We start from the raw sequence: 21,328 nt of genomic DNA, 5'->3' as shown, positions 1-21,328 counted from the left end.
CATGAGTCCGTTTCCTACTTACAGAGACTTTGGTGATACATGGAATTTATTCAGATTTTAACAAAGGTGAATAACACTACCTTGTCTTCTTTCAGCAGACACTTCCTTTCGATTTGATTCAGTCTTATATGAGTAAAGATCTTCTTTTAGACTTTGTCTTTAAGTGGATGTTATACTCAACTTACTGTTTTTACATTAGAAACGTTTTTTTTTAGTTCATTGTATGAGATGTATTTTTCTGTAATGAATGTTTTTACTGTTAGTACATTTCTGGGCTTACAGTTAAATCATCTTAAGAGATGTCCTACCTTTCTAGAGCAAATTAATATATTTGGCCTAGGCTTTTCATAATGCTTTTGAAACAATTCTGGTATTTTTAGTCCACTATCTAAACACCGAAGACAAACACTACTGCTAAAAAGCGACCAAGCAAAAATAAATAATTAACTGAAAATCAGTAAATAAATTTCACTGTAGAAGAGTAATGAAAAATGCATTAAAACATCACTAAGAGAACTCCAAGAAACAACTCCAGAGCACACATTTCTACTAAGCAATAATGACTAATAATTATCACTTATTGTTCACCACATGAATGCAGAAGATAGGTGTCTCTGGTCCAAAACATACCATGCATTCACTTTTCACTCTACAATAACTCAAGACACGTAAGCAACCTGCTCGCTGAAAGCTGTGCATTATGGGTGCATTAAGATTCCCTGAGGGCCAAGTTCCTTGAGTACTGTGCTCCTGGAATACAACAGCTCTGTACAAAAGCAGTCCCTAGCCAAACACATGAATGAGAATCACAAGTGGCTGGTCTGTCAATCTTCCACGCATACTGCATTCATAGCTATACATCAGAATACTTGGATTGCTATGTAAGATCTTAGCTCTTCCTTTTGCCATGCTTCAGTACAGTTTTCCCTTAAAGTTCTTTTCTCTTAAGTTTTCTGCTTATAAAAACAGGGCAGCGCTAGACATTAACATGCAGAAAAGCAAACTGAAACTGAGAGCTACCACCCCAACGGCAATATGATCCTCCCATCCTAAATATACCCAGTACTCTGCCTACCTGCTCTCACACTGTTACCCAGAAAGCTGTAGCTACTCCCTTTCTCCAGTTGCAATATTATGTAGCCTCTGTTTACAAGAGACTGGGAAAACACAAAGCAGGAGTTGACTTTTGCTTTCCAAGTAGACAGGGAAGAGTAGCTTATCTAAAAATTTCCATGGCCTGTTACTGCTGATCGACATCGAACCAGGCCGAAAATTAAGAACATGAACTGAAAAATGACTTATAAACTATTGCAGATGAAATTAACTCAGCATCTAGTGAAGTGTATTTGTGTAAGTGAAAGAAAGGGATGCCACTGAAATGAATCTGTATTTGGAGTACAGTGATACAGCTGTGGGACCTGTACCTTCTCATCTATGCATTAACTATTTTTGTTTGTCTCGGTTCTATAGCATTTGTGCATCCTTACTTCTCTCATGGAAAACTGGGGTTTGGTGGGCTGGACAAAGAGTGGGAAGGAAAACCTGGAAGCATGAAAACAGAAAGAAGTAAAGTTTGGGTGTAACCACAGAAGTGGAGTGTGTAAGGTCTCTTCCATGCTGGATGCCCTTGAATCCCACTGAATGTGCTCATTAGCTCGAGGCCAAAATAAAGAAATGCAGCTTCCCAGAACACTCACTGTGGATTTGTTATTCTCAGCAACACCCTGAATAGCAAACTTCAGTTCCTTACCAATGTGATATAACAGCGCTCCCTAATAAATGCTGACACTGGCTTTCATGATGGTCTGAATCTGTAAGCAATTTTTTAAAAAGATTGTCCAAAAGTTTATATTCAGCTAGTAAGCATTACTCTTTTGTTCCAAAGTTATTTTTAAAATTAAGTTCTCAGAAGATAAGCTAGATCTGCAGTAGTATTTAGTTAGTTACTACCAATCTATATAGATAGACCCATTTTTAAATATATGAGGAAAACAGTGTAATTATACTGACAGAACTTTCATTTAGGCTGAGCTCTAAGTATACAGGTATTTATTTCCCCTTTAAAAATGGATTCACTATGTAAATCTTCCTGTGCTGAGATACAGTAATTTGGAGGACTGGAAGCTGGAAAGTAGCATGGCTATAGGAGTACTACAGGCAACCAAGAAAAGCATGTAACTATGAAATGAAGAAAAAAATTCATAGATGGTATAAAATATGCATGCACTTTTTCATACATATCCGAAGAGGTAAAAATCGCTGCAGTTTAGCCTTTCAAGATGACAGGAATGCCGGGTACGTACAGGCTGCAAAAAGCCTGAGGAAAAAGAGATTTAGAAGTAGCATATGCTTTCAATCTGCAGGAAACAAATCTAATCTTTTGGATAGCAAATGCAAATCCCACTAACAGTACATGAAAACATGAATGGATTGGCTATCTCAAGACACAAAATCTGACATATCATAAAAGCACCTCTGCCAACTACTTCTGCTTTCACTACCAGGGGTTTGTTCCAACAGCAACCCTGGTTTGCAAATTATTGTTTCTTCCATTTATCATATTGAACTTATTAAATTGCCATTTTTGCATTATGTTAGGGTATTTTCTATATCTATAGCAAAACAATACACTACTTGTCATTATTGTTTACTTTTTTAATTTTATGAGTTGGTATCAATTTCAGTAAGCTACACTATTTCACTGCTTGTCTTTTTTAGACCACTTTACTAGAAAACACGTTTTCACTGGCTTTGCGGATACCCTATAATTTGCTAAATATGGCCAACTTCTGTCTGTTACCTGGTGTATATTATAGAAGAATTTTTTTTTTTACTTATTTATTTTTTAATAACTGCATCTGGAAAATCTATAGGGGTCTGTATTACCAGGCAGGTCAAGGACACAACAGTCTCATGCCATGGCTCATTTCTTCTGAAGAAACCATAATGATTTCCATCTTTCTAAAAAGGAATATTTATTTTCTTGCTTCTAACTGTGCTAAATAAACAAAAGTTACTTGCTATTTCATGCCCTGCACTCTTTCTAGCCATCCATACTATGAAGCCCCAAATACAACATTTCAGAGTTGTTGAGGCTCTTTCAATTTAACGTACCTCAACAGTACTCTACGCCCTTTAAGCACGTATGAACAACCCAGGGCAGCAGATCTAAACAACTTAGAAAATGAAGAATCTCTCTACCAACTAAGGAAAACATGCTCAAGCTATTAAAGCTCTACTATTTGGCAGTCAGTCCTATCCATCCAGAGGGCTCGTGTGCACACATTTTGTGTTGTGCACTCCTGTCCCACTCAAGGCTAGAGTCCCATCCTTAGTTCCTCTGTTCACAAGATCTGACTCCAATGCCAGAGATTAATTGTCTAATTATCTTTCTTACTCCTGCTTGGAAAGTTGCCCTCTGGCTCCTCCTCCTGGTTTTGAAATTTAGAAGGATGAGCCACCAGAAGCAGCAGAGGCTTGTAAATAGTAGGGAGGAAACGGGAATAGATTTTAGGCAATAAACAACTTCCAACGACAAAATTGCAGCTATACAACATTTAAGAGCCTTTCTCACACATACTGCAATATTTGTTACCTTTTGTCAGTTGGCACAGGGTATCACTGACCTCAAGATCAACCTCTGATCACCTAAAGATGCTCTTCATTTGGCGTACTGTTGCTATCTATACTACAAGTTCAGAAGACTGGCAAATACCCAACGCATCAGAAGGCTCACGAGGAATTCCCCTGGTATTAAGAGCAAAGAAGCTACATGTAAGGTCCTCAGAAATGTACGGGGCATCAAACATTACTGCTGCCAGTAAGTAATTAAAGACATATTCAGCAACAAGTGAGTGGCTGTAAAGAAACTTGAGTAAGAAATAAAAGATCAAGAAACTGGAATACTGAGCAGAGACATTTATGATAAGCAGGATAAAATGTGTAACAGAATATTTTAGAAATATCACTTTTTGTTTGGAGGGAAGAAAAATAGAATGTAGGTAAAATGGTGACAAAGATGGAATTCTAAAAATGTATGAAAATAAAGGTTGAAACAAATTACAGAAAAGTCTGCATGTAAAACATCAATGTCTGATAAAAATGGAAGGAAAGAAAGAAGAGTAATTGAAAAAAGAAAGCATAAGGGAAGAAAAGATATTTCCAAACATAAATGTAAATGGTGCAGCAGAAAAAGCAAAAAGAGGGGAAGTAATTGAAAAATAAAATGAACATTGCAGATATTAAGAAAGAATAAATATCAAGGAACTGTAACAAAAAAAGCCAAACAAACAAAAAACCCAACACAAACCAAAACCAAACTGGGGAGAAACAGTAGCCAATAAAGACTTAAAGACATTTCTCTGAATGTGTGTGGGCTGTATATACATACATTTTCTTAAAACATAGTAAGATTAATAACAGACCATTGAGACATCACTTTAGAATCCTGCTCTGTTGATAACGTAAGGCACATTTACAGCATGTCTGACTTTGATATACAGTTTTCCTCTCAATATTTACCATTAAGTTCATTTTCCTTAACACTAGGAATTAAAAGATAAACCGCAACTGTGTAGTGCCAGCACCACAGGTGTATCTGGTATCAAAATTCAAGGCTGTATTTCACACATAGACTATTTTTACCCTACCTTATACAATTACTCTTGAAAAGTTTTGCAAAAGAAAGCAAATAGAACGGCATGGCTGTCAAAGCCTTTTATGTACTGAGTTTGCCGCACCACTGATAAGGACTTGATCAAATAAAGCCAGTGCTGAATTTTCCCGTTGCACAGTTGGACTTTGTTACGTTTTATCACGTATGTGAAATAGTCTGAGAGCCTGCCCTGAACGCCTGATCCTGAATGCGTGCTCGGCCACAGGTGGCCAGCTGTCAAGACCCTGGAGGTAGCGACAGTGGCGCAACTTTTATTTCCCCGAGGACTCCGTGGGCCCTCGTTAAGCAGAGAAAGGCGGGAATAAAACCGGAGAGAAACATTTTACCTCAGACTTCAAGTCTCCCTGCACCTATGGGCGATTTCTCGTGCTGTCCTCTAAGGAAACCTCATGGTTAGTTAAGGTTAAAGCTACGGGATGCCAGCAGGACCTCACGCCCGACCCGGTATAACCATTTTAACCACAAACCCGACACCGATTTACACCCAAGCTTCTCTTTCGACTAATTTGGCCCTTTCTGCGATCGAGCCCCAGCTCCTGCGGGCAGCGGAGCGGCCCCCTCAGCAGCGCCTCCGCGCAGGGGGGGCGGCTTCCCTCAGGCGAGAGAGGCACCAGCTACCTGCGCGGCCGCGGAGCCACCGGGACGAGGCGCGGGACACAGCCGCGGGGAAGGGACACGGAAAGCCCGGAGCTCCGGCCAGCCCGGCGGGGGCGGGCAGAGCGGCGGAGGAGGGGTGCGAGGGCAGGAGCGAGGGGCGGCGGGGGGCGGCCCCGGGGCGGCAGACGGAGGCGGCCGGCGGAGGCGGCCCGCTCTACCCAGCATGCCCCGCGCCGGAGGGCGAGCGGCCCTTTCCCGCGAATTCAGTTCAAAGGAGGGGGAGGGGAGAAGCGCCAAGCGGCGAAGCGCACCGACCAACCAAACTCTTCCAGAACCATCCGTGCGTCACGCGGGGGCGGGCCCCGCGCCGGCCAATGGGGCGGTGCGGCGCCATCTTCGGAGCCAATGGGCGAGTGGGGGAGGCGGGCGCGTCGTGGTCGTCGGGTTCGGCTGGTTCGTAGCGCTGAGGAGAGCGGAGCGGAGGAGACTTAGAGGAGTTGGAGCTCGGCGCTTCCCCTCCCCCCTCCTCACCCCACCCGCCCCAGCCGCCCCCTCCCTCCCCGCTCGGTCTCCGTCCTGCCGGGGCCCTCTCGGGGGCCAGGCCCATGGCTCCTCAGAAGCACGGTGGAGGTGCGGGGCCCAGCTCGGGCTCCGCTGGCGGCGCCGCCGGAGGAGGAGGAGGAGGTGGCGGCGGCGGAGGAGGAGGAGGAGGAGGAGGCGGCGGCGGCGGCGGCGGGGGTTTCGGGGGCTCCGCCGCGGCGGCGGCGGCGGCTCCCGGCGGCAAATCCGGTGGTGCCGCAGGCGGCGGCGGCGGCGGCGGAGGAAGCGGTTACTCGGGCGGTTCCTCGGCCTCCTCGGCGGCGGCGGCAGCGGCGGCGGCGCTGCCCCCCGTGAAGAAGCCGAAGATGGAGCAGATCCAGGCCGACCACGAGCTCTTTCTTCAGGCCTTCGAGAGTGAGTACCGGGCCGGGGGAGGAAGTGGGGGCCCGAGCCGGCGGGACCGGCCGGGGCCGCCGCAGAAAGGGCGGGAGGAGGAGGAGGGGAGGGCTGTGGAGAGTAGGGGCTTCCGGGGGTAAACATGGTCGGGGGAGGGAGGGAGCCGGGACCGGAGAGGAGGGCGAAGGGGAGCGGGGCTGGGGGGGGGGGAAGGGGGCTCCCCCGGAGGAGCGGGGGCCCGGCGGGTCTCGGGCGGAAGCGCGGGGTTCGGGGGCCGGGGTGCGGGCAGGGTGGCGAGAGGCTCCCAGGGCCGGGGCCCGGTGGGTGGAGGGCGGGGGTGTGTGTCTGCGCCCAGCCGATGAACTTGGTTTCTCAGTCACAGTTCCCGTCAGGCTTTCGGGGTGGCTGGTTCCCTTCCCTCCTCTAACAGCCCTTGGAGGCACTGGGGAGTTGGGAAGGAGGAGGCTCTTCCCTCTTTGGCGGCTGCCTTTCGAGCCCCTTTCAGGGGCAGGATGTGATTAAGACTTCACTGTACTTGGTTTTTCTTTGTCTGGCAATAATTGTCCCTTAGTTGAGATTTCCTATTGGAAATTGACCTTTGTGACCCATGCATCACCCTGTGGTGCTTCCAGATAGGAGGAGAATCCCCTTGGATGCAGCAGAAAGTTGTTTATGGAAATCTGATTCAAAAGCACGGTGTAGCAACAAGCTTCCGTTGTCCAGAAAAGATTTCTGTGCAATTGCTAGGATTTGAAAGAAATTTCTACTGCCTTGCTAAATACATGATCCGGTTCTGGGATCGGTGCTGTCACTGGTCGCACTCACTTGCTATAGACAGTGACAGTGTTTGAGAAAGCGTTGGAGTTTTTGGTGGTGTCTCAGATCCTTAATAATGTGGAGTCCTTTGAACCTTAGCCCTGTTAACAAAGCTATATATTCAATAAATACTGTGCGGCAAATAGGTCAAGTGGCAAATGAGTTTTAAGAGGTTTGCCCAGTCTCTGTCTGAGGTGGGGGAAAAACTGTCTTGCCCATGCCTCAGTCTGTCAGACAAGAGAAGCATAGAGTAGTGCAGGTAGTGATCAAGAGTAAGTTACAGTGCAAATGTCTCATGTACAGAGCGTTAACTTTGTAGCGTGAATATTACGGGAAAACTGCAATAACTAAATATTGGATTTAAAAAATCCTAATGCATGTAGTATCGAATCACATTCTTCCTGAATGTTTTTGTCCCTTTTCAAGGTCATATGCTAGAAAAAGATAAAGGTTTATTTTAAGCTTTTGCTGAGTAACATGGGCTTGTGAAACATGTGTCTGTCTGCAGGTTGAAAAGTGTGGTTTAGAATTTTTCTACTTGGGAAAAGTAAAGTTGAAGCAACAAATCACTGTCTTTAAATTACATCCTTGTGAATGTAATGTAATGCTTTCATACGTTTCTAAATTATAATTATGTCATGGGGTTTTTTGAGACTAAAAAACCCGTGTTGTTTCTTTAACAGTTGTGACTGCTCTGTATTTTCACTTTCTCGCAAAGTGCGTGTTTCTTAATTTCTTTCTTTTCTGTCTTTTATCTTGGTTTGAAAAATATGGATTTTTATTATGATAATTTGCATTAAGCAGAATTTTACTGGTTTTCATCAGGCTTCTGAAAGGAAATACTGGGATCATTTTAAGATTTTCATCTCTAATAATAATATGTGTCTCTACAAGTAGATTCTTTGGGGTCTGACATTCATAAGTGTAGAAGTAAAGCTGAATCAAATTTTTAAAAAGGGATAAAGGATATAAAAAGCTGTCCTTTTTTTAGTTCTAATCGCAGAATTCCATAAATTACAATAAGATTTCCAGCTACTTGAAATAAGTGTTTTGCAGTCATATGAAAATAAAGTTTCATATTTCTTAAAAAAGGGGTAGTTGTTTGTTTTCCTCATGTGGGAAATGGAGGCAGTGTTAGCATCCTTAGCGTGGGCATCAAGACATTCTCCGTTCTCTGTCTTTTTCTCTCCACTTAATGTGTTTTATCAAGTAATTTCCAAGTTTCTTGCTGATGTTAACTAGTGAAGCTGGCTTCTATTTCAGTTTAAAACCGGTGTATTTCAGCTTAGATTGGAATTCTTGTTAGATATAACCTGATCCAGACAAAAACCTTTTTTGTCCTGATTTAACTGAATTGGTTAAAACTAAACTGAAGGTCCTCTTTTCTGTAGGCAGGTCTTGATCTTTTGAACTTTGGTTACTACACCTATTTCAAATGATGCTACCCTTTCATGTCAGTATTGCGTATGGCTGTATTATCCTCCCTCTTTTTGCACTTTGAAACAGTAGTTGCTTTACCAGAATCAATGTTTTTCTGATCCTCTGAATGGAAAAGGTTTTGGAAATGGATTTCCTAGCTTAGAATGATCCATTATCTGTCCTAGTCAATTCACAGTCCCTATTCTTGTTTTGGTACCTTGTGCAAGTGACCTTGGTACCTTCCAGAAGGATAAAACAATCAGATACCAAATTGACCGACTATGTAAATTTAGTATACTATTTTGGTATCATATCAGATATATTCATTAACTTTGTGAACAAAACTTACCTATTTGACAATAGGTTGTAATATGCTGAGATATTTTTTCTGCCCTTTCATGATATAAAGCCTGTAAGAAACATTTTGTGGAAAGCAAGAGCAGTCATAGTTGAGTTGTGACTACTGATTTATGGTAGTTTAAACAAGAAGTTGCTTTGTGTTATACAGTAGATGGAGTAACTTTTGACTTGTTAACATGGAGTTATTTGGACATTGTGATGCTTCGCTTAAATGATGACTTTTGTGATAATTGTTAAAAAAAATCAATGTGCTAAATTAGATACTTTTTTATCATTATAAGATTGTCTTTCTGGAGGTATAAGCTATATCGGATAACATGTGTTTCTTTTTCTTAGAACCGACACAGATATACAGATTTCTACGTACCCGGAATCTAATAGCAGTGAGTAATTGGTCTTTATCACTCCTTTACTTTGGACTTGCAGGAAATTTTAATTAAACCATAACCTTTTTCTTTTTTTTTTTTTTTTTTTCTTCCTCTGCAGCCAATATTTTTGCACAGGACTCTCACTTACATGTCCCACAGAAACTCCCGAACAAATATCAAAAGGTAAAATCGTTTCTTGAAAAGTAATCCTAAAAAGTTAATAAAGTAGCAGAAGTCTGAAAAATAGTGGAGGGTGACCTCCTCTTTTTACGAGGTGTGCAAAACATGACCGTTTCTTTTTGAAGAATTAAAAAATGCATAAATCACGTTACAGTTGATTTCTGAGACCCAAGAACTTCTCTGCTACGTTAAGGGTGTGTGTGACTTTATGCTTGTGGCTTCTGTTGAAACTGGGAGTACTCGAATGTGGATAATTATCTGCAGAATCCTAACTAATTCTCCCATGTTTGTTTTCTGTTTTGGGGGAGAACGTCTTAAAAAAACAAACAAAACTGTGTAACATCTGAACTCTTGTAATCAATGTTGCTTGATCATAATGATATGAAACATTTGATTTTAAACTGTAACCTAACTGCTTATTTAAGAAAGGAAAACACAAAAAAACCAAACAAAACTTTTGGTTTTGTTAATTAGTTTTGGAAAGATCCAGTAATTATTTCTGTAATTATTTTAAAAGCTGAAAAATGAAGGAGGTCAGTTTATAGGATTTTACAAAAAATCCAGCAAACACTTTAAAAAGGTTGCTTTGAACTGAATACATCTGAGAAATGGGCTCCAGTTTTGCCATTGCAAAATAGTCATTCCTGTCATGTGAGGTGCTACAGCTGCACGTCAATAGACTTTAAAATATATAAATACTGCAGAGTGAAAAGTGCAGTGTACATTATTTATTAGCAGAATCCTTTCAGTTACTTCCCCCCTCACTGAAGATCATTTGTTACACTTTGGATTTTTTTTGTAGCCTGAACACTTATTTTAAAATATTTTAACGCTAAAGATCTTATCACTTGGAAACAGTTGCTGTGGAACTGAAATACTTAATCATGAACGCATAAGGAATAGCAATAAAATCAGATTATGCTGACAAATCTAATTTAAACTATATTTGTATCTAAGGAAGGTAGTATTTGAATGATTTGTTGAGCAATAGAATTTGCACATTTTTATTTAAATTAAAGAAGCTACACTTGATATTCTTGGATCTCTTTGATATTGTTTAATGTTCTTGCCATTAGCTTTGATGCGACAATATAACTTTTTCTTAAAACTGAATCCATAATGTACAACTTCAGGTACTTAGGATAGATAGAGATCAGATTTATTTTTTTTTAAACTATAAGTTGCTGCTTATTTTTTTTTACAAAAGTTACCAATGTGAATTGATGGCTTATTTTAAACCAGAGCAATGCCAAATTTTTAAGAAATAATGTTCAGGGTGCTTTGGTTTTTTAATTTAATTTTTTTTTAACTAGAACTGTGCAAAAGGAGGTTCTTGCTTATAACTTATATTAACTATATTTGATTGAATTCGTATGTTTTTGCCTGAATCTGTTTCTTTGGATATCTGTTGTAGTTGCTGGGGAACAAGAAGTGGTACTTTGCATGTATATTGTGTTGTCCACTGTTCCAAATTCCAGTTCAAATTCAACTGCACAAGTAATGCTTAGTTTCTCTTTGAAACATACTGATTTTTACTAGTTCCCTTAATGCTTTGTTTTAGAGCTATGATTTTGGTTAGTTGGTGTTCTAGTAACAGGCAGATTAATAGCCATTTCACTCACTAGTTTTCTGACAGTGCTGACTTATTGAAATCATTCTGGTAATTAGGTCTAGGAGGATTAAGTAAAACATTTCAGTATGTTTTCTTTATAAAAACACAATAACGCAACAGAAGTGAGCTAGCTTAGTTGAGGTGAAAAAACAGAAAATAATTGCAAAGAAGTGTGGTGTTCTCCCCGGGTTCCCCCCTCCCACCTTTCCATGGTCTATCTGTACTGTGGTCCTTCTCTTTCAGCCTAGTTAAAACCACAAAAGTTGTAGTTTAAAGGTAGTTTGGACTACTTAGATGTAGTGGCAGAACAGTCTCAACTGAACTTCCAGAGGAGGTTAGCAGGATAGTTGTTTGCTGATCTGTGCTGGTAAATGTTTTCAAATGTGCACGAGACCTTAATTGCCATTCTTCATTCAAAAGAAATGCTTAAGGTATGCGATCCTGTTATTCTGGTGAAAAAGCAGCTTTAAAAGAGGAAGAATATCTGAACTAGAGTAGAAGATCTTCCTGAGGCCTATACTAGGAAAAATTTATGTACCTAGCTTCAGTGAAAATGTTAGTAGAGTTCTCTTTGCAAAGAAGTATCTTTCAGAACTGCATCACTGTTTGTCTGCTTATGTGGACTGTGACTGTACATGTATATTTATTTATTCCCATAGAACTTCTTAATTCTGCCATTTTTAAATTGCTGATCATTGTTTTGATTGCCATTTCAGTAAATAGTATCATATGTAAAATATAAAGAAGTTATGTGCAAACTTTATAGAACTTACCTATCACAATAATAGTTATAGCTCCACATCTTTTATCTCTAGCTCTGCGGTAGTCTGAGAAAAATGCCAGACAAATATATCACTTGGAGGTAGGGAAGTAAATCTGCATTTTTACCAACAAATTATCCATTGTTGTTGGTCCGTATGTTTAATACTTAGAAAGTGTTTATAAAGACCAGAATGCTTCGAGTATAGAGAAATGGTGATAGGGAATAAGTTAATGGGCATGTGTCAACTTGGACTACAAAAGTATTGAAGTTGCTGCTTATCATTGGAGAGGTAATATGCTTTGGTCAAGTGATACTTGATGGAGAACTGAAATGGGCTTTCCGCCTGTGGGTCTGTCTTCAGGTTACTATATTATTAGACCAAATGATGGTGTTGGAAAGAAGTTACTAACTGTTATTAAAAGTTGCTTCCCACACAGTATTTGGATAAAGGAATAATTTTTTTATTTATTGGCAGAGTAATGGCATGGTGTGATGTGACTTCTAATACTTTGTTAATTATTACTGTGCTTGACTGGAATAAGAGTGGGTGGAGAAAGGAATGCGCAAGATGCGCATACTTGTAGCACAAGTAGCACAAGTAAATGCTGTCTTGAAAATCCTGGGTGTTGGGGATGGTTATTACAAAAACTTAATTTTGTCTGTTATGCATGGGAACATGGTAACATAAAAATAGTAATTCAGTTTAAAGGAGTTTCTGTAATTTTTTTATGTTCTTACAAGTTATCTTCAAAGGCAATAATTTTGATTTAATGGGTTTTTTGATTGCTATTTTTAGTTTTTCTGAAAGATTTTTTTAGGAGGGCTCTTCTTGTGACTAACCTGAGTTTGAAATTAGGAAAGGTTGTGTCATTGTTCTTTTTGGATCAACAATGCTCACAAATATTAAATGCAAGCTGTGTCAGATATTAGTATATTTTATGAAAGATTGTTAAACTTTCTCCCATTCCTGAAACATGTTTGTCTCTTAGCTGGTTTCTGGCTCATATTGCGATTATGACATAACTTTGATCTAGAGCTGTTTTAAGCAATTCTTTAGTCTGAAGAAAGCCTCCTAAAGATAAGTGTGCTACTTGCTGTTCTGCAGAACCATGGCTGATTTTGACGAGTTTGGGCAGAGTGTGCGCAGAGACTTTTTTACCTTAGAATCTGAAACTTTCAACAAATTCCTCTGTTCTTAACATCTCTTGCTTTAAAGCTGAGCGTTTCAATGTTCATTTTGATAATCCCACATTTTCGTGTAGTCCTTGAATCTGTCATCTCTGTGGACCTTAGTCTGAATAGAGCTTTGAATCAGTGACTGTTTGCTACACAAATCATGATTATTTTTCTCCTTGTTATCTGACTGCAGCCCTGTACTTGTGTAGTGTTTCTTGTCCAGTGCTACCATTTAGCCACCATGTGATTTGTAACTAAATCATTCAGATGCGTTACTTCCCCAGAGCATGTCGTTGTTGTTCCCCCCCCCAAGAAATCCAGTATTTGGCAACAGCTTATGTTCTCCTTGGTTCATTTTTCTAAGCTATAAATGTAAAGGAAGGATGCCCTCACAGTTCTTGCTTTGTCATCTAGTGTAGTGCAGTTTTGTTGGCATCTAGGTCCAAGCACTAATTTTCCTTTAAAGAAAAATTGAAAGGCTCTTCTGGAAACTATTGAGTAACTTCTGTTCATGAGGGAACTTTATTTAGCAGTGAACATTAAATTGTGTGTATGGTAGAACAGGCTGAACATATGAGCGTGAACAGACTGATGTCAGAATTACGGAGAGAAATGATTTGAAGTGATTATTTTCTATGACATTGTTGTCATTGATTGTTGTCGTCATCCCCTGTTTCCTGTAAGCATGCTCTAGAAGCAGCTTCAGAATTTGTTGTTCTTTGTATTGTGTCCATTTAATATAAATTTGTGGAGAAAGAAGGGGTTTTTTTATAATTAGATTTTTATCTGTTTTGTCAGATAAGGTTTTAAGTGTTTTTCATTATTATTATCAAGATTACAATAGTAATGACTGAAGAGCTGAGACGTAAATTCCTAGTAGGTATAAGTGTCACTAAAATGGGAAGATTTTCTTTGACCAAAGCTGAAATGTGGTTAGACATGTTCATTGCAAGGTTTGCATATGGTGCTGTTAAATGACACTTCTAATGAGCATTAGGATTACTTCTGAAAGGTCTGGTTTTAATTCTTTGTATTATTTTGATACTGCTTGAGAAGCAGGATTACAGCTGTGTCCCTAAAAAGGTATAAAAAGGGTGCTTTCTGAACAGAAGGCTAAATTTTTATACATAGACAGTTTAAGATTGAAAACCAAGTCAAAATTTAGACTGAATAAATTTTCTTGTTATATGTTATGGGAATAGTGGCTATGCGAAACTATTCTTTCTGCTTTTTCTTCATAGGAAAACATTCAAAGTAGATGACATGCTATCAAAAGTAGAGAAAATGAAGGGAGAACAAGAATCTCACAGGTACTGTCCTGCATGTATATTTGTGTATGTGTGTACAAATGAACACATGCATATGCTAAATCACAAGTCTTTTTGATTGATAAAATGAAAGTGATGAAGAGTAATTATTAGAAGCAAGGTAGTTAGTGTTTGAAATGGTGCTTTCAGAATCTTAAAATGTGTGTATGTGTGGTGGTTACTTAAAAACTTAGAGAAAAGCAGTATCAGGATAAATTTTCAATATTCGTCATGCTGTCTCTTCAAATGTGTATAGAAGCCTCAAATAGGTATTTGCCTTAATTTTTTTTTTAAGATTGTCAGTTATGTCAGTAACTAATCTGTGTGTGCTGGAATAAAAAAAAAAAAGGCAGATTTGGGAAAATACCATGAAGTTATATTATTTGGTGTTTATGTGGTTGTATACTTGCTATTTTTAACCTTATGTTCATAGTTACGTTAAAAAACCCCCAACCAACCACAACAAAAAAAACCAAACCAAAACAAAAAAACCCTGAAAATTCTAACAGTATTTAAAAGATCTTACCCATCTCAAGCCATAATAGGGTAACTAGTTATAAAATGTTTTCATTAAAGGCTGTAAAGCTTACAGTTTTCCCTTCTAATTTTCTTGTGAGAAATATTGCATGTTCTGAGATTTTTCTTGCGGTCTGACCCCACACATATCTCATGTTGAACCTTTGCATAGTTCTAACTGAATAACAGTGTTCCCTCTTTAACAAATAGATAATTTCAAGTATTAATCCCGTATGAAATTGTCATTTGGGGGCGGCTTACTCTGAATTCTAATTGTGAAATAGTAATTACCTTTATACTGGTGTACCTATTGGTTTTGTCATGTTAATTTTCTTTTTTCCACAAGAGTTTACTTCAAATTATGTAACACACTTAAATGTTGGTTACAAGTCATATTTTACTAGGTCTCACTACTGTGCTTCAGAAACAAATACTGAACTCTTGCTGAATTTGACATTGTACTTGTCAAAAGTCAAAGTTCGGCAGAGATGTGAAACTTGGGAATGATGCATTTCAGTTCATTTTCATCTTAGCCTGTCTTTGTAATGATGGCAATGAGAAGGCATAGCAAATATGCCTGGTTTGTTGTTTCTTGATGCATTTCCTAGTGCTGAAATAAAATGGTATGAAAAGCTTATTCACTGAGAAGTGATGTGGCATACAATGTGTTTGTGATGCTTGAGTGTGATAGATGATGACCATAACAATTTGTTAAAAATTGTATTCTTTCTGTATGAATTAGTTAAACACCTAAGCTTTTTGTGAAAGTATGTATGATGGAAATGAAGCAATCCATGGTAAGACTTACAGAATAATTTTGTTCCAATCTATACAATTCAGTCAGAGATCCATTTTAGTCCTGCAGGTTGGCTTTGTGTTCTTTTTTGGTAGAAAGACTGTAGATAATTTGCCAATATAATTCTATTTAACATACTGAATAGATGATGAAATGCAAAGCATTCTGGAAATTTTAAAACAAAACCAGACATTTTAAAGACACCTACGTTGCTGGAATGTGTGAAGACCTGTTGAGATATTTTTTTGCTTGGTTTTTAACCAGCTGTTCTTTTTCCATAGTGTTTGCAAATAATTAGATTACCTCAGAGGCAACCGTGCTAGATAGAATTTAGTCTGAAACAAATCTGTAAAATTTGTGTTCTAAGAGGTTTTATAGATTTACTGTATATTATTTTTCTTAATTATCTTTTGCTCCATATATTGTGGATACTTGCTAGGTAAATATTCCCTTTTTAAGGATAAGGACCATGTTGAAAACAAATAGTCCGATTATTGATTCGTGTGGGTTTTGTGCTTTCAAAACTATTAGAAAATATACTTTAGTCTAGAATTGGTCTGGAAAAGTAACATGGATGCATGATGCAAGTTGGTATAGATGCAATCTTTTGAATGCTCAAGCTGTTGGGCACTTTGACTAATCATCTTGGTGCTCTTGGGAATGTTTGTGTTTAAAAATAGATGTTGAATGTCAGGTTGTATCTTCCTGAGAAGTCCGTGAAGGTGCTCAAAATTGTATCTGGTGTTCTAGTGTAACATGATATTTTGTTCAATACTATGTACTTCAGAAATACTACATGGTTTTGAGACCCATTTTAATCAAGGTTCTTGAATACTTGCTTTAAGCCAAAATGTGTTCTGAATATAACAATTGGAAATAATATGGGTCTATGGTCAGCAGAATAGTCTAGGCTATGAGTTGCAGCGTGGTGAAACAAAATAGATGCAATTATTATTTTGATTGCATATGTTATGGATGATAGGGACTTGATGTGACTGATAATCTTTATTTCTAAGGCTGTAGCTTTCCCATTGTAAAGACTCTGCTTAACAAACTTAAAATACTTGTTTTTAAAAAAAAAAAATCTATTCCAAGTATATGGGTCAGGCTGAAGTTCTAGAAAATATCCACCAAAACTTGTCTCTTGCTGATGAATGTCTAGGAAATGTGTTTGCCTGCCTGTGAAGGCAAGATCTCATGTCCTCAGACAATGCCCTTCTACTGTAGTGTTTAAACCTCTACTTTGTTGAGTTTTTTTAACGTATCAAGTCACAGAATACATAGAGAGAATCAGCCTGTAAAGAGAAAACTGGTCTACAACTTTGCCTCAATTGCAACTGCTGTATCCAGGCAGTTTGCAAGTCAGAAAGATGGACCGGTTCATTACAAGTTCTGCCTCTTGTGTAGGCCTGTCCTGAACATCAGTGAGTAGAGTGGAGTGGCTGTTGTGAGAAGAAAATACTTACTTGTTCTAACATTTCCTTTCTTTTTTCTGTTTAGCTTGTCTGCTCATTTGCAACTTACGTTTACTGGGTTCTTCCATAAAAATGGTATGTTTGCGAATTCATTCATTATACTGTTAATTTGTATAGCACCTTTGAAATTAGTATAGATCTTTGAGGGGAATATTGGAATATTTTGAATCTCTGCTGTTTGGATGAAGATTTTAACTTGTTTAAGTTCAGACTGTCCCATTAGTTCCAACACTTTCAATAACACTTAGCATAATTGTAACGTTAAGCAGATAAGCCTTCTGGGGTTTTAGTCAAAACAGTGTCTTTGAGAAATACTTCAAGGCATCATCCATTCAAACTGAAACAGACCTTGAGGAGCTCCTGAAGAAAGTGATTTTATGGGAGTGTGTCTTTGGTGTATTTGAAGTAGCTTTAAAAAAAAACCCTCAGCCTTCAAATAGTTGGACGATGCAGTGTTTTTTAATTTAAAATAGAAGCATGAGAATAAATTTTATCAGGTAGAGCCTAGAAATGAGGCAAAGGCCATGTCAGCGATTATAAAAGCAATGGAAATCATGTATTAGTGATTTGCAGTCATTCTATTGCGTCTTTTATACACACAAGGCTTTACCTCTCAAAATCGGAATATTGGATTTCCTAGACCAGCACGAAGGGTTCTGTTCCTTTAACGAAAGCAGAAGTGACATGCTTTGTGCTGTATGGGCATGGGTAAATTAACCGTCTTTTTACTTCCCTGGAAAAAACCCTAGCTGTTTATCTATTAAAATAAAGCAGTGTTTCTAATTTTTCAGTTAAAAATATTCTGAATGGCATCTTAGTCTTTGGATGTAAAAGCTAATAAAATTCATGTAACAGGTTTTGTACTTTTTTTATGGAAGTTAGGTTCGCTTAAAGTGCCCTTAAAGATCTCTTGTGCTTAACCAGATCTGTTCAGTAAGATGTTTGAAAGTTAAAGTTACAAATGTCTAGATTTCAGAATTGCTTCTTTATTAAACTGTAATATTATTTTGAGAAAGTTCTTCAAATCTGTAGATTAGGAACACGCTGCTTCTGGAACTTCAAAATACTGCTGGTCTCAGTGGATAGCATTCATCTTGTTTCTGCTCTGAGGAACTTCATGTTGTATGTTGCTTTTGGTATTTATGCTGAGAAACCACAAAAGATAAGGAGTTTTGGGCAGCTGGTGATAAGAATAGATAATAAAGGTGGAGGAAAGGGTATGCAGATGTGTCTTAATTTCAAATATGTAATTTAAAAATCTATTCCTTCTGGGACAGTACATAGTAGTAAACCTCACATATGGAACTTAAAATACCTAGTGGATAGGATAGTGGTTCCATAGATTTTGCTGGCAGACCTTGCTTTTCTATTACGGTATGGTCTTACACAGATATGGTCTGTAGTAGATATTAAAGATGTTAATATAATTGACTTTCTGTGTGTTTTTGAATGTTTAGACGACGCAACTCTACTGGTAACTATAAAAACCTTTCACTTCAAGCAAGTACTACATATAGTGAAAGCCTGATGGTCATTTGTACCATAGAAAAGGATATCACTAACATAAGTGATGTATGCTATAGTGAATATTAAATATAGAAAATATTTAAATTAATGAACCTGGCACAATAAATATGCTTCTTTGTCTGGATATAAATTATGTTAGAAACTCTTGAAACTGAGAGGGTGGTGGAGTTTTGGTTGGGTTCTCCTCCCTCCCCTGAGTTGCTGTATTTGCTAAGAAGATTTCTAAATTCTCAAGTTTACAGTAAAAAAAAAAAAAATCCTTTGTTTCATAAAACTGCTAGTGTCTGTAGATGAGTTACCAGAACGCTCTCTCAACTGAAACACATTAAGCTTGTTCAATGTGGATATGCTATCAGGAGGAAAGCAAGTGAGGAGACATGGGTTATGTTGTCTTTACTATGCTTTGCTCTTTATATCTGATGAGCATAACAAAGTATTTAATTGAATGTCAGATTCTTTGTGACATGGACGAAGGTGAAGCCATTGTGCTTTTTAACTTAAGCCCATAATGATATTTGTAAGATTTTAAAAGAGCAGAAATAACTTCTTATAGATTCACTCAGTTTTAGCTGATCATTTTTTTTCAGAACTTCTTCCACAAACTGTTTTTAACTAGATATATAATCAAGATTTATCTTCCTTTTCTTTTTCTATATGAGGGCACATTTCCAGATAAACATGAATTCACATGACGAAAGGTTCTCTTACTATATAGTGAAATTTATTTTGTAAGGCAGTTCTTAATTGGCTTTGCTGATCATACTGCTGGTAGTAGCTGTTTTGAAGATTCCAGGCTCTAGGAAATTTATAGTGCAGAGACTGTGAAGCCAAGTCTTATTTTCTAAGATTTTTTCAGGTTTTTCCAAGAGTCCTTTAACAGCTATTGTGCATATACTTAACCTTGAATAATCTTTAAAGGCTTTTTTTTTTTTTTCATTTCGTTTTGTTTTCCTATCTGATAGCATCTGGATCTTAAGTTTTGATGCAAACCAAATTCTAGGTTTGCAAGCTGTACAGAAAAAAATTACAGGAAATAATTTGACTCATCTGTTATTAGTGTGTTCTGACTTTCCTTAAACCTACCTGTATCGTTTTTCTCTGCTATAAAATGGTTTTGGCAGTACCAGACGTAGCAAGCTTACTCTTTTAAACATTGGAGATCAATTGTGCTTTTTAATCGGCTAGTATTAGAATAGTTAGGGTAGGATATATTCTCAAGTGGGAATTTGCAGTAAGTTTGGGGAGAATTGAAACTTAGAATTTGACTAGAGGTCTTTGTGCCTGGAGGTACCTATGGTTAAAAAGTAATTACAGGTGGATTTACACCATTGAATAAATCTTCACTTTTTCAGAACTTAAAATATATTTCTGTTTAGATAAGCCATCACAAAACTCAGAGAATGAACAAAATTCTGTAACCCTGGAAGTACTGCTTGTGAAAGTTTGCCACAAGAAACGAAAGGTAAAAATTATTTGTCAAACTATTAATATATATTAAACCAAAATGTTTACCTGATTCTGGAACATTTAATTAACATTGCCATGCAACAAGGTAATGGTGAAATGATGCTTCTGTTGAGATTAATTTAGTCTTTAAATTTAAGAACTAAGCTGTTCAAGTTGGTTTCTATTGACTGGGTAAGGAATTCTTAAGAAGCAAACATATATATATATATATGTGGATTTTGCTCTGCTTTGTGAGAAATAACTGGAAATTAAAAAAAAATTCAGCTTTCTTCATTGAATTTAGCTTGCTTGTGAGTCAGATTCACTCGTGAATTTCAGTCACTTCTATTTTTACTTCAATTTTTTTGTATCACATCATTAAACTATTAATTCTGTTGTGATGTCTAGAGGCTTAAGTAAACCAGGCAATCACAAAATCATAAAATAGTCTATGCCTTTTAGAGTTTAGAAATAAAAAGGAACAAGTTGTAATTGTTTTGAATTCCCCAGTTATCTGCCAGGTCTTGTCTCTTTCCTTGCTTTTTCTGTACCTATGTTTTTTACATTGATCATCTCAATTACTGCAGATTTTAGCTAGTATGAATCATAAACAATTTTAATCTCCTTTTTTTTTTTTTTAAGCATCTTTGAATTTGCTTGCTGTTTTAGCTATGTTTGTTTCACACCAGTTGGCAAATTATCTTCACAGCTATGGGAATATGGGAGGCTCAGTAATGCATGCTGTAATTTTTAACCAAAAAGGGAAAGATTTGCAGTCAGAACTTTGTGTATATTGCCTAAGAATGTTAAACTGTTTTGACATGTTTTTAAGAGTTAATATTGTTGTAGCCAATTTTGTTACTTGGTATAGCATGGATAAATATTGTAAAAAGCAGGAGGTGCTGATGGTTATTTGAAATGTTTTGCTGCAAGTTTCATGCTTAGGCCATCTTGCCTTGTTTTTCCAATACTACACAGTGTTCAATGATCTATTTGAGAGATACTGAATATAATAAATCCTAGGTAAGTGGTTCTTTATCTCCCAGATAGCGCAAAGTGCACTTTGTAATATTGGAAGGAGAAGATAGGAAGCCCTTGAAATATATGTATAACCAAAACATTTAATTTCTTTAGGTAAACAGAATTAAATTACTATTAATGACTGTTCTACAATCTTTCTGAGTGCCTCATGTTAGTATTAATTTAATCACTTAGAGAAAGATGGCTGCTGCCAGAAGTGGTTATAAAATGCCAGTTTTATTTACACTTTCAAATATCTGGTTTTTACGTTTAAAATCTGGGATTGTTATTCCAGATTTTTTTATTTGCATCATATTTTCAAAAAGATGGCAGGACAAG

General features: G+C 37.8%; 1 protein-coding gene across 1 annotated transcript in view; it reads left to right on the top strand.

Annotated features, from left to right (window-relative positions):
* The first annotated feature begins 5,677 nt into the window (after positions 1-5,677).
* SUZ12 (SUZ12 polycomb repressive complex 2 subunit) overlaps positions 5,678-21,328 on the top strand; it is a 34,128-nt gene continuing 18,477 nt past the window's right edge. Inside the window, 7 exon segments of the mRNA XM_075044366.1 lie at positions 5,678-5,729; positions 5,732-6,226; positions 9,140-9,186; positions 9,290-9,354; positions 14,144-14,212; positions 17,022-17,071; positions 19,900-19,985. Of these exon segments, the coding sequence (XP_074900467.1) occupies positions 5,678-5,729; positions 5,732-6,226; positions 9,140-9,186; positions 9,290-9,354; positions 14,144-14,212; positions 17,022-17,071; positions 19,900-19,985 (864 nt within the window).

The sequence above is a fragment of the Buteo buteo genome, chromosome 13 (assembly GCF_964188355.1).
Source record: "Buteo buteo chromosome 13, bButBut1.hap1.1, whole genome shotgun sequence".
Taxonomy (NCBI): domain Eukaryota; kingdom Metazoa; phylum Chordata; class Aves; order Accipitriformes; family Accipitridae; genus Buteo; species Buteo buteo.
The sequence above is the reverse complement of the archived record's forward strand: the minus strand, read 5'-3'. Positions and strand labels throughout refer to the sequence as shown.